At 41.5% G+C, this 13078-nt stretch overlaps 1 protein-coding gene across 2 annotated transcripts in view; it reads right to left on the bottom strand.

Annotated features, from left to right (window-relative positions):
• UNC5D (unc-5 netrin receptor D) overlaps nucleotides 1-13078 on the bottom strand; it is a 168496-nt gene that overhangs the window by 78672 nt on the left and 76746 nt on the right. For both annotated transcript variants that reach the window (XM_056321718.1, XM_056321720.1), the window contains exons 2-3: nucleotides 10594-10812; nucleotides 3685-3828 (exon numbers count right to left, since the gene is read on the bottom strand). In XM_056321718.1, the coding sequence (XP_056177693.1) occupies nucleotides 3685-3828; nucleotides 10594-10812 (363 nt within the window). The remainder of the gene's footprint in view (nucleotides 1-3684; nucleotides 3829-10593; nucleotides 10813-13078) is intronic.

The following is a 13078-nucleotide window of genomic DNA, read 5'->3' as shown; positions in this document are numbered from 1 at the left end:
GACCTACCCCAGGTACACCAGGAATATGTAAAGTTTTGCTTGCTACTCGCTACGCGTGCTTTGAGAGTTAGGAAGTTTCCATTGGACATACTCATTTTCTTCAAACAGTGTCTCAGATTCCACAGTGTGAATTTACTGATTTAATTTTCTCCATTGGTTACATTTCATGAAATAAAACCCCTTAAACAGCAGAGGCTCTGAATCAGTTACACTTCAATATATTTTACAAAATACATTAAGACTTATTTTAGCAAGCTGGTCACTGGAGAAAGATGCACACGGTGCATGTATTCTCCTTTTTATGATTCCTTGCTAATGTTGTTTTTTTTTTTTCCTCAGAGATAACCAATATCTTTTCCAGTACTCTATTTAAAAAGTCATTCATTAACAGTCAGGCTGCAGTTGTGCCTACAAATGCCTTTATTAGGATGAAAAATGGAGTAAGATCCATCTTCTCATTTTCTCTGCATTCCACTCTATCATAAAGAAATACTTACCTGCTTTTTCAGAGAAATATAAAGTGCTGAAATGCTTTGGACTTGACTCACAATTCAGAAACTCTATGCTTTAAGCACACACCAAAAAAAAAAAAAAAAAAAAAAAAAAAAAGAATAAAAAAGTCGATACTACCACAGCATGCATCACAGTGATAGGTGCTGTGAAAAGTTATGGCTTCTGTGTGTCATCACGGGTTAGACCTACACATTCTCATCTCTGGTCCTCTACAGGTATTCCCTCACACCGAAATCCACGCCCCAGATTAAGTAGCCGGGGTGTTCAGCACGGGCAGGATGACAGAGGTCCATGAAACGCTCTGCCCTGGGAACAGTGCGGGAAGTTTACAGGTGATGGTTGGCAGCTACGATTTTTTTCTGCCTGGGGTACTAACAAGTCCCATCATCTCTGCACTCGAGAATTGCTGTTCTTTTCATTAAAAAAACCCAAACCAACAAGGCTTCAAGTAGAAGTAGCAGAGCAAATGGCCAGTACAGGAACGCAGTTCTCAGGTGAAACATTGAGCCCCGCTCAGCACCGTACATAAAGCAGAAATGAAGAGCGCTCTCTGGAGCGCCCGCTAGGTTAATGTGATGTCTGCCGTTATGGATGGCAGCTGGGGAAGTGGTTTGCGGAAGAACCGGTACCACAGCGATGGGTTTAAAAGTCCCAGCACACTGCTCCACCTGCTTCTGCTCATTCTGATTTTTACTCGTATTGCCATATTATGGGGTTGGGAAATCACAGTGCAGAGAAAAGTCAATAAAAATTCAATTCAGAATAATAGTCCTTTGCAGCTTAGTAATACAGGGGAATTATTAGCTCATTCAGTGTTATGACAGTTAATGCAGTAAAATAAAAAAATTGAATTTACACATATTTACACATTTAAACTAAGTCAGCCAACAAAAAGATCTGTCATTTATAAAATCAAGGAGTTGCTACATTGTCCTATTACTTACCTCTAATGTTTATTTTAAGTTACCCTCTTAAAAGAGCATAATTTTAGAAAGATTTATCAAGAATTGCTAGAACACTACCTGATACAGTTACCATTCAGAGTTTCTTGCTTGAACTTCCCCGACCCACTCCTCCACCCCCTCATCTCCTTCAAGAAGTATTTCTCCCAGTTCTTTGCAGGTTGTTGCCATCATTTCCTTGGACAAGTTCTTTAAAGACCTGAACTGGTGATTTAAAGGAAAAGGGTTCACAACAGACTGGGGGGAAGTAATTTCCTGAATTCTCTGCTAGTGCAAAAAGATGGTTTCAGGCTCTGATTCTGCTATAAAAATGTAGCAGATCTAATTGCAAGGTAAAAATTGGATGAGGCTTTGAGTATCTCCACAGCCTCATAGTAACAATTGTATTTGGGTTCTGTCTTTTTTATGTCCCTTCTGCTATGATGGCATTTATTGCATTTTCCATTTTTTGCGTCTTTCCAATAACGATCTGTTGATTGTGAGTTGTAACACTCCAGCACACTATTTCAGATTTGAAGAACAGAGATAACAGAGTCTGAAAGCTTCCTCTGAGGACAACGGTTGTCCTCTGCTCCCCACTGTATTAAAAATTCTGGAATGAGTCTCCTATGCTCGAACAGATAAAACCAAATAACCCCCCTTCCCTCGTAACTCTAATTAACCTACAGTGCTGTTACTTAAACATTTGTCAGCCTAAAAGACCAGAGTTACTCCCTTTGTGTAAAGTAGCAAGTAATGGTGCCCCCTAAGCCAACAGCGACGGCAGCTACCGTAACCACGTGGCCTTCTTCAGAACCACTGCTGGTAATAATGACCATCCCTGTTTGGTGTGACTAGAAAGACGTACATTTTAACTGAGTAATTCACAGTTCTGCACAGTGGAATTCCTTTCGAATCCCATTATGGCAAGCAGCAGGCACATAGAATCGTAAGTAGCTTAACAGCACAGCGTAACTATATAGGGTCCAGTTTTTAATACCAGATGTCACATGCAACTGGCTCTGAAGTCAAAGCACAAGGCCTGGTGGAAGGATATGAAAAAGCAGATGTTAGCACCTGGGAACATACACCAGCCTCAAATCCACCTCTGTCTCCCTCCAGTAACCTTCGGTCACAATGGGGTTGGCAGTGAGATGGAGCAACCCCACCACCCAGAGGTTCCCAAAGAGGACTGCTGTCAGCTGTCTTCCCACACCAGAAGGGCTGATCCTGTGTGATGTCCAACATGGGAAGCACATGCTGGGCTGGTCGTTTCTTCATTATGACACAGGCAATATTATGGGCTGATTTTGAAAAGCTGTTGTCCAGTTTTCCAGTCCAAGGATGAGGCAATAATACTTTCACCTTGTTACAAGAAGGAAATTTTTCCGAAGCCACGTTAACTTGTCTGAATGACAGATTCCACCATCTGATGTAGATTTCACATCAGCTACATAGTTAAAGAAGTGGAAGACTACCTGCCTTGCTTATGAACAATTCTTCTATCTTCACTAGTGGCTCTTGTAAATGCCTACATGAACAGCATTTAAAATTATTCTTTTCTAAAGAACGTATGCTTAGTTCCATTGAGGAATGACGGTGTTTCTGAAGCAGTCTTAGTTCTGTTTAGGATGTTTGGATCTCATGTCCTCAGAAAAAGGAGGGAAGATATTTTTTCCTCTACTGATTGGAATTATTCTATTTTTCCTACTTTTATCTCATTTCCCCCACAGCTTATCATACCTGAAGACCAGCGATATGTTTCGATATTGAAAGCCAGATTTAAAATACTATATGACAAAAGCTTCTAATGTATTCTTGCCTTTTTTTTTTTTAAACGAAGTGTAGCAGGCAAACATGGTCAAATAGTTTTTCTTTTTTTTTTTTTTTTAGATCAAATGGGAACAAAAGGGCACTTCTAAGGGGATTTTCAATTTGCATTAACCTTTTCTATTATATTGCACTGTTGTGACACTGTGCACAATCCAGATTCTCTGAAACAGATTTACCGAGTGTAAATGCAAATCAATCAATACACATTAAAATAAAAGAGAGCTCTGAAAAACCCCCAAAACACGCATGCTTCCCACAATACTCCTACAGCAAGTCATAGGGAGGGCCTGCAAAGACAGCACTACCTTACCAGTATCCATTTATATTTAATCCTAAAGGAACAGTGTGTTTCCATACCTTACAAAACCTGGAATAGCAGAACATTTACTCTACTCACACGCTATGCGGACAGATGCCTTCCTACTCTTCGAGGTCCCTAGATGGCTCCACGCAACACATTGACACCAGTAATCTTCTGGCCCATGAAAATCTTCCACCTGCTGTCTCGTCACGTTGATGAAAACCTCTCGAACTTTCAATCCTGAAGGGGAAAGATACAGAAAATTAGCTGATACAGGCTATCGTACTTGGGCATAAAGCTAAGGTTAACCAAACCTTTTCTTTTAATTAAACAATCCCATTTTTAATCAAGGCAAAGCTTTAATTACTTTGACAATAATATATCGCCACTAATTAAACTCTAAAAGCTGATTAGGTCATAGTGCATTGCGTTATAAGAATTACCCACCCACTGTGGTGTTTGCAAGAACTTAACGCCTCCCCCTGAAACCTTGTCTCTTCTGCCTTTTTCACCCAGAATGTTTATCTGGAATTTTATAGTATAACATACAGTAAAAATGTCTCCTGATCTAACATCTCAGTGCCCTTGAAACCATTCTGAAGCACCCTGGTAGGCCCCCAATCAAGTCAAACAGGCAGAACTATGCACGTATGACAGGAACTAATCAAATGCCCCACTGAATTCAGCCTGTTCCAGCCGCTGCTGCCGCGGTTCTGTCCAGCAGGCATCTCCTTGCACGTGGGTCATGCTGCAGCAGCCCCCTCCCCCCAAAAGCTAAGCTCAAGCCATTACAGCCTGGAAGGAGGAGAAAAGAAAGAGAGGGGAATAAATTTCACAGCTCACAAATGGGAGATGGTCCCCTTTGCCACCCTGTCCTTCTGGGAAGCAAGTGAAGCAGCTACAAACCTGGAAGTCTTGCCTTTCTTAACACTCACAAACAGAAGCGTGTATTACATCGGACAGATATCTTGCTTATTTTATGCAGTTTCCCAAAGATAACCTTGCTAAATTATCTGCAGTGCAATGTTGCTGCTGTCTACTTCAAATTTGCTTGTTGTCTATCAAAAAGGATGCTTACCCCTTTCCTGGGGTAGGAATCAGTCACACCTAAAGAGCTGACAAAGTATCTAAGGGAATAATCAAGGCTAGCCAGGAGTAAAGATGGGAATTTTTCTTAGCCTGCTACCAGTTTTGTAATTGCCTGGGCACAGGTGGAGTTGGGCAGTGTTGCCCTTCAGACAAAGCTTGAAGGTACATCAGTACAAGACGCCAAGAAGCCTTGTAAACCTGACACGTCATTTTATACACTTGGGATGTTTGTCCTACCTGCAGCTACCCTTGCATGAGAACCTCGGGGAGAGGAAATATACTCCAAGCCTGGGTTAAAAGGCATTAGGAATCATTTGAAAGAGCTAGTCAGAAAAACATTAATTTGAAAATAGAAAACATTCATGCCTACTACTTTCTTCTTTCTTCTCCTGTGCAGTCCCAAGATACTTATTTCCCCTTCACTAGAAATGAATGAAAACTCAATCTTAAAATATTTCATGCCTGTGAAGTTTATAAAGCAGCAAGAAATTTCTAAGCCTGAACTCCATAAAAATTGGCTTCCACTTAATCTCAGGCATCATTAACAGCTGGGTATTTCACTTCTGAAAGGCACTAGGAAGTCAGCGTGCTCCTCTGGTAAACAGGAGAGATGCGGCCCACTGGGGATGCTCACTGAAGGGGCAGGGAAGGTCAGACAAGCTTTAAGTACTATAAAGCAATACAAAATTTTTGCTGCCTTTCCAGCAACAGGCAAAGGGAATTTTTACTTCTTTCCATTTAGCCTGTTTGGCTTGCTATATTTCACAACAATACCTGAAGACATGGACAAACGTGGGACACCTTCCCTAAGTTGTAGCCATAATTATTTTAGTCACTCTAAATATTTATTCACTCTGTAATAAACAAACAGAGGTTTCCTTGTTGGTTTTATTTGCATTTTGTTTTTTTTTAAATATGTCGATGCAGTCTTCAACAAAACTGTTTACAAAACGTCCCTTTATTTTCTGACACGGTGAAAACAAGCCATTATGAAATAAACACAGCACATGGAACTCAGCAGTTCTGTCAGAAACTCCCCTCCTTGCTGACACACTGACTGTAGAATGCACGATGGAAATGCATCATCTCAAACTGAACATCCAGGCTGCTCCGCCAGCGATGACTCCTTGGATTCTTCAGTCACACAACCATTCTGTAGAGGGATCTTCACAGGTTAAGGATAAGAGCAGCTACAGTTAATTTCCATTAGAGACCATGAGTCCTGGTGACCTGACGCAGCAAGTCTTGACTGGCTGAAGATTTGGCACCCCACCATGCTATACGACAGTGACAGACATACACTTTCTTCTTAATTACCTACAGCACATCAAGCTGTGTGCCTGAACGACTGCAACCCAAGCTACAGCGCACCAAGCTCCAGAGCCTCCAAATCCCAGCTAACCTGCACCCTTGTCCAACACGGTTGCAACCCACCTACGGACAGATTTCTTCGACACAGGTGTAAACGCATCAAGCCCTTGAGAAGCACCGACCTTTCCAAGCTGGCCCATCTCCAGTCAGGAATCCCTGCTCCGGCACCCTGTGAGCCGACACGCACTGCTGTGCAGCCATGCACATCGCATCTGCCTGCGTGTCTCTGCTGCCTGTACACACAGCGCTGCTCTGTGTGTTGCTGTGAAGGTACAGCCGCTTGCTCTACCCGAGTACCTCTAGCTATTGTGCCATCCCATCATCAGCTTGTTCCCACCATGACCTCTAAGTAGCATCTTCCAAGGCAGAGCATACTCCTCGTCACCAGCCGCTAACTGCAGCCTTGCTGACAGCGCTGCCGCTCGCCCGCCTGGTTCTGCTACACCATCTTCTCAACTCTCCGTTTCTGAGCTACTCTAGGAATCTTTGGAAGCAGCAAATAGTAAGGAAGGTACGAGAACTGCGTATCATACAGCTTACTGGTGCATCCATGCTAACAATGACAGAATCTTTACTGATACCAGACAAAAACAATCATCACATGATGATGATTTTCTTGCGAAGCAGAAGCCATTTCTGGGCTTATTGGTTCTGAGCAGTCATCAGTGAATACAGGCATCTACAGCTTCAGATTGGTTAAGGTAGAAAATTCTCCAACTGAGTTCTGCCGTTCATTGACACCTTATCTAATTAATCTATATAGTAGCCTGTATTTTCTGAGGCAGCATTTAATGTGGTTTGAATCAGGCAAGCGAACAGCACATGCTTCTGAGAAGCTGGAGGTTCAGCATTTTGAGAATAGGACGGGTAGGAATTCAGGTCCTTTTAAAGGTCTCACAATTTGCCAATAGACAAAATAAATGTATCCAAAATAGCAGAATCACAGAATTGTTGAGGTTGGAAGGGACCCTCTGGAGAACATCTCATCTTTGGGGAAAGTTATGTTTTGTTTATGGAGAAAGTACACCCATTTTCATTTGTTTTAGAAACAACTACAGAAAGCAAACCTATTGGGAACAGAGACATATTCTTCATTTATCATCCCTATATTTCACCAACAAATATACCCACCTACCCTCTGCATCCCGAGAAATGCCAGAAAAATTGTTCATAGAAAATGACACAGAATGAAAAATCCATGCAAATAAAACCAGGCATATAATAAACAAGAGCAACATTTTACCTGTGACTTGTATAACTCTAATAAGCACTGCAAGTCCAACCCTTTAAATTATTGTGCAAATTATAACCATCATCTTTTGTTATACAGTACAGCCTTACAGAATATAAAATTATGACTATGGTACTGATATGCTAATAAGCTTTCTGCACTGTTGGATGGTTTAGCTGCAGATAGACTAATGCTGGCAGCAGATGAATAATTGCTCTCCATGTACTAAACATAACAGAGCTGCACAGAACTTCAGCATTTGTCAGCTTTATTTGTTTAAATGAGAAAAACACTGACAGCAGTTATTGCTGTAATCCTTTTATTTATCAGACAAGAAAACTCTAGCTAGTCTTAGCAGGTCTGATCCTCTGGTGAAACTGAAAAGTTGAAATATTTGCAGACTAATTCTGGGGTGCATGCTGCAACGTTCAGGCAAGAACAATAAATCTGAAGGAAATTAATCAAACCATAATTATTATATTTTTATCACAGTAGCATCTACTAGCTCAGGCTCTCACTTTATGAAGCAGAGTACTCAGAGAGCGCCAAGCTCCTGCTCTGCCACGTTTACAGAATAAACAGAAAAGGCAGGCTACGGATCACTATCTTTTCTGCAACTCAGGAAATAAGGCAGGAGAGGATGAAATAACTTGGTCTCTAACTGACCGACTGCGGCAGTGCAGAGATGGGAACCTGCGCCCATCGCAGCTGCAGCACGTGTTTTCTTGCCTGCACTGATTTTCTGCTCAAACAGCAGCAAACCCACAACAGCAGAGACTTCAGCGCTAACTCTTTGAGCCCACCTGGACCCCCTGCATTCTCAGGCAGCCAACACGTGCTGCAGCCTGCAACTGCAAAGCTTAGAAAGCCACAAAAATCCTTCCTCTCTGGCTGCTCCTCCTCTTCAAATTAACAGTGACTCCTGTGTTACTCATAAGATTTTTATTTCTGTCCTATAAAAACAAAATCATGCAAAATTGGATTCCATGTTCATCACACTGACAAAACACACCCGTTGTCTACCAACAGCTGTCCTTCCTGTCCTTTTCTGTGTACACAACACAGTGCTGTAGGTAAAATCCATCAGAACAGCGTGCCTTCAAGTGCCATTGCCAAGTACTTCTTGCATATGCCTGGCTAAGAGCTTGCTGGCAGGGATTTATAGAGATGCTAAGATAACATTTCTTGTATTCAGCACTAAATTCCCTCTTGTTTGGGTTTCTTGTTGCTGTTTTTCACCACTTTTCTACACATCTCAGGATTTTAGTCCCATAACAAAGAGTGGAAGGATGGAAAAGGACAGACCCATTTTAATTTAGTGTAGCTGCCCTTCAGTGAGCACGCCAGAATCGCACCCTGAACCAGAGGCACCATTCCTGGCATAAATTCTAGTGCAGTTATTCACAGATGGAGCCCACGCAGTACGCAGAACGCTCTGCATGCTTGGTAACAGACATATTTATGCCCCAGATTTGACTCCAGAAATGAGGGCACTGCCAGGATGCACATTAATTCTAAAAAACCCCAATAGTCTGCTATTTACTGAAGACTAAGAAAGAGTTCCAAAATAATTTATGGGTACGGATACACCATGGTGAGAGAATATCCATGTCTGTCCTTCAACATTACACTGTATATAGCCTTTACTTACATTTTTGTGTCCTGAGGACCATTTTGGCAGGTTTTGGAATACACACACACTGCACTATCTGGACCGCACTTGTGTTTTGAGAACAATACTTTTAGGTTTAGCTCTGTCCCTGGGCTAAATTCAGATCTGCAACATTTATATTCCAGATCTCACTTGCTAAGCCTGTGCCTCCATGTCCCAAACCTCAATGTACCTGGTGTTATTTAAAAAAAACCACCTAATGTTACTTTATCTTTTTTTTTTTTCCTGTTATTAATCCAAGGCTTAGAAAACATAATTGCAGTATTCACAAGACAGTTTTTCATTAACCATATGGAAGAAAAACATTTAGGGACGACATTTCTTCTACATTGATTCAGCAGTGCCTTTAGAAGTAAAGGTTATGCCTATTAAATTATTTTCGAAAAGGTAACTGTAAAAATTAAAATTCATCCAGATTAGCATTTACAAAAAGCCTTTAGTATGAAGTTTCTTCAGAATGTGTCACTTAAAGAATGCCAAACACCACTTTAGGAGACTAACTTCTTTTTAAATGGCATTTTTTTCCTCTAAAAAGGAAATTCTTGTATTGATAGAGAGGATGTTATACATACACTGCTATTTCCAAGACATGGAGTTGCCTAGCAATCCTGGAATTTAAGAAGGAGAGAAAAGCAATAACAAAACAGAATTGTGAAATTACAGGACGGTGCAGCATTAAATTGGTTCGCAATACTTACCAAGATGCTTCTAAATGAGAAAAGATATAGGGTGTGCTGGGAGCATGATAAAATCTGTTGATCATTTTCAACTTTCCCCCTTCTCATTCTCCTCTTTTAACTACACACTTTCACAGAATGGATCTCTCCTACCTACCAAATAGCTATCATGCTTGGGGGTGAAGGCAAATTTCAACCACCACATTGGTGATTCTTCATGGTTCATCCTGACAGAAATTTCATAAAAGCATATGTTCCCTGGTTTCTAGTTCCCACTTTAAATTACGCCATTGAAATACAGAGAACTACCTTCCCCTCCACAACTGTTATTTTCTTTCAGAAAGCTCACTGTCTGCGGTTAGTGTTCCATCAGGCCCTACATCTCCCCTTGGAAAAGTTGTTGGTGCATATCCAGTTTGTTACAGTCCCTGTGTAACACCTCTGACATCTACAGTCATTGTAATTCCCTTTGCTCTCCCCATTTACACTACGCTGCTTCTGCCAGGATCTGTATTCCCCCTCTCTGCCTGTCACCTCTGTCCTTTCCTTACCCCCCTCCATCCACTGCTTTCCCTTTTGCATTTTGGCAAACTGCTTCTCCCAGCTCTGCAGAGCCACGTCTACGTGGTACATCACAACCAGATAAGCTGGTTTTACAGACACACCAAGCCAACCAAAGCACGCTGCCACAGCTGCCCAGCAAGAGGCTTGTGCTGGTACACTGTGCCCTCCTGCCATGGCTTACTGGGTGCACTCAGGGCAGAGCGGACACTGGCGCGTGACCCTTGAACGGGAGCCAGCTCCTGCTCCTTTAGCTCAGTGCAAGCCTGCAACCATCCGCTCAGTCGCATGACTCTCCCGCCTGTGCATCTCTGAACGCCATCTCCTGGTCTTTGCTCGGTTTTGTACACTGCTGACAGACACTGCCTTCAGATACATCTCCCGAAGGACAATTTAGCCCTTACCTGTAGTCTCATCCATGCTTTCCTCAGACACGTGCTCATTTTGATGGACCCATTCACCATTGCACTTGAAGAAAATCTGCATAGCTGGCATAGCTTTACAGCGTAAGACAATGGGGTTGCTTTTTATAATGTAGGCATCATCTGGTTCCTCCATAAAATGAGGCAGTGTTCCAGGAGCAGATGGGATAGACTCTGGAAGGGCTTCACTGTTATCATTTCCTGAAAGGGAAGGAAAGGAAAATACACATTTTTCATGTTGTTGCACCCTTTGTATCATCTCATGTAATTGATTAAACACCATTTTGGATTTTACTGTGAACTAATTTTACTAGAGAAACACCTGTAGAACTCAACAGCTGTCAGGATTGTGCTTTGCAAGGAACCTGACACACATACACACACAAAAATATCAACTAATTTAAGAGTAAGAACCATCAAGGAAATGGACAGAACAAAAGCAGTTTTCTGATGATTCTGAAGCATCATCGCTATTGTCGATTTTATAGATGGAGAACCGAGGCACAGAAAGATTACATGAGTCACCTGAGGTCACACAGATAGCCTGTGGAAGAAGGAGAAACTAAACCTTGCTCTCGAGTGACTGCCCAGTGCCTTAACTACCAAATCTTCCTTCCTTTCATGAAATTTAATTTCCTTCAGACAGTTGCTGCAGATTTAACTACAGAGAAATATATTGATACGAACAGCATTACTGTAGCACTCCAACACTGGAATAAGTAAACTGTGATTTCATACCCACTTAGAGGAAGTTTTCAATATGCTTTTACACTGTTCCCATTTACCGCAGCCCCTTTTAAGGTGATACAGAAGTGGAAAAGTGGTTTCTGTAGGGCCAGAAACTGCAAGACAGTGAGCGTTCTCAGCTTGTATCGCAGGCAGTAGGATCCAAGGGCATTTGTTCCGCAATGCATAACCCTAGGTGTCTTATTTTCTGAATTCCTGTGCTTAGACATGAATTTAGAAGCACTGGAGTACAAGATTTTCCTTTACTGCAGCTCTTCTAATTGAGTCAAATCCTAGCTGCTGCTCTCAGAACTGGGAAATTCCCATTGATTTTTAGCAATGCTGGGATTTATTTTAGTAGTTTTTTGAGAAAATTCAGAGAACAACAAAAAAATAAGTCAGAAGGGATCAGTGTATGAAGGAAGATTAGAAAGTACTGAATACACACAGCATAGTCAAATGGTAACAGGAGGACATGGTCTATATGCAGATGAAAGGGATGCAGAGGAAGAGGAATAGCTGAGGGCAATATGTGTGATTTAACCAAAAATGATGAAAGATAAGTTGTGATGATATGAAGTAAGCCTAAGAACCTTCACAGGCCTAGTAGATTACGGAATAATGAAAACATACTTTGTCTGTATTAAAAACAGGTATCACTTAACACTCAGTATATCTGCGTATGCAAATAAGGCGCTGTGTGTGTGCTGTGAAATCATTACGATTTTCAAATGAATTCAATGCTTTAAACTGCATTCATAGTGTATTTTATAAAATATTATCATAATTTTTAGTATTTTACTACTAAACATTTATGCCAACTTTCATCTTGTCAATCTTCAGTAATACTGTGTCCCTGCAGGCTTTATTAAGTCCATGCTTTATAGGAAATAACAAAAATGTCATTAGAAGACTTTGGAAAGTCTTGAAATCCCATGCTCCCATCAATGCTTTGAGTGCTTCACAAGGCAGCAACACGCTGGTATTGAGGAAGAACAGTGGACAATCGTTCAGGCAGAGAACTTAGAAGAACCCATTGATATTCCACCAAGTTTGCAATTCCGGGCAAGAAGCAAAGGACGAAATCCCAGCCCCAATGAAATTAAGGGCACAATTCTCCTTGCAAGTGGCATCCAGATTTAATGTTATGGCTTTACATTATTTTAAAGTGTTATTGATGAGAACCTGAAAACCACAGATTCTTCACCTCTTGTAGGATTGCCAAGCTGTTTTCCAGCTCACCTCACCAACAGATAAATTGAGGGAAGCACAAAATATGTTATGCTATCACCAGCAGAGCGGTTTTGGGCTGTGGAAGTGGCTTGCTCCTAAAAAAACATTTAACATACAGAGGTAAGTCAAGGTGCATCTTTCACTTAAGTGTAACTGGCAATACATTAACTGCCCTTGAAAATCAAGCCAACAAAGACCACAGTATACAAAAGGAGGAATGATTTTCTATAGCCTACCCCCAACAGGCTCACAGATAGTTATTACTGTATATTTGCATGCTGTACAAATGTAATTGCTTGAATTCCCTGTTGCACGACATTTTATAATCCAGATGAAATCAGTATTTGGCAGGAATTTACTTCACTGAGCACAAGTTTGTGCAGCTGTTAGCAGGGGTAAGCAAAGCAACTCGGTAGCCTGTCCTGCGTGAGGTCAGGCTGGAAGGCAACTCTGTGCCTGTAAGAAAATTCACAAAGGATTTGCATTCCCTGCTTGTTGTTTGTGGAGA

Source organism: Falco biarmicus, chromosome 18, assembly GCF_023638135.1.
Source record: "Falco biarmicus isolate bFalBia1 chromosome 18, bFalBia1.pri, whole genome shotgun sequence".
NCBI lineage: Eukaryota > Metazoa > Chordata > Aves > Falconiformes > Falconidae > Falco > Falco biarmicus.
This window is presented reverse-complemented; position numbering and strand designations above follow the sequence as displayed.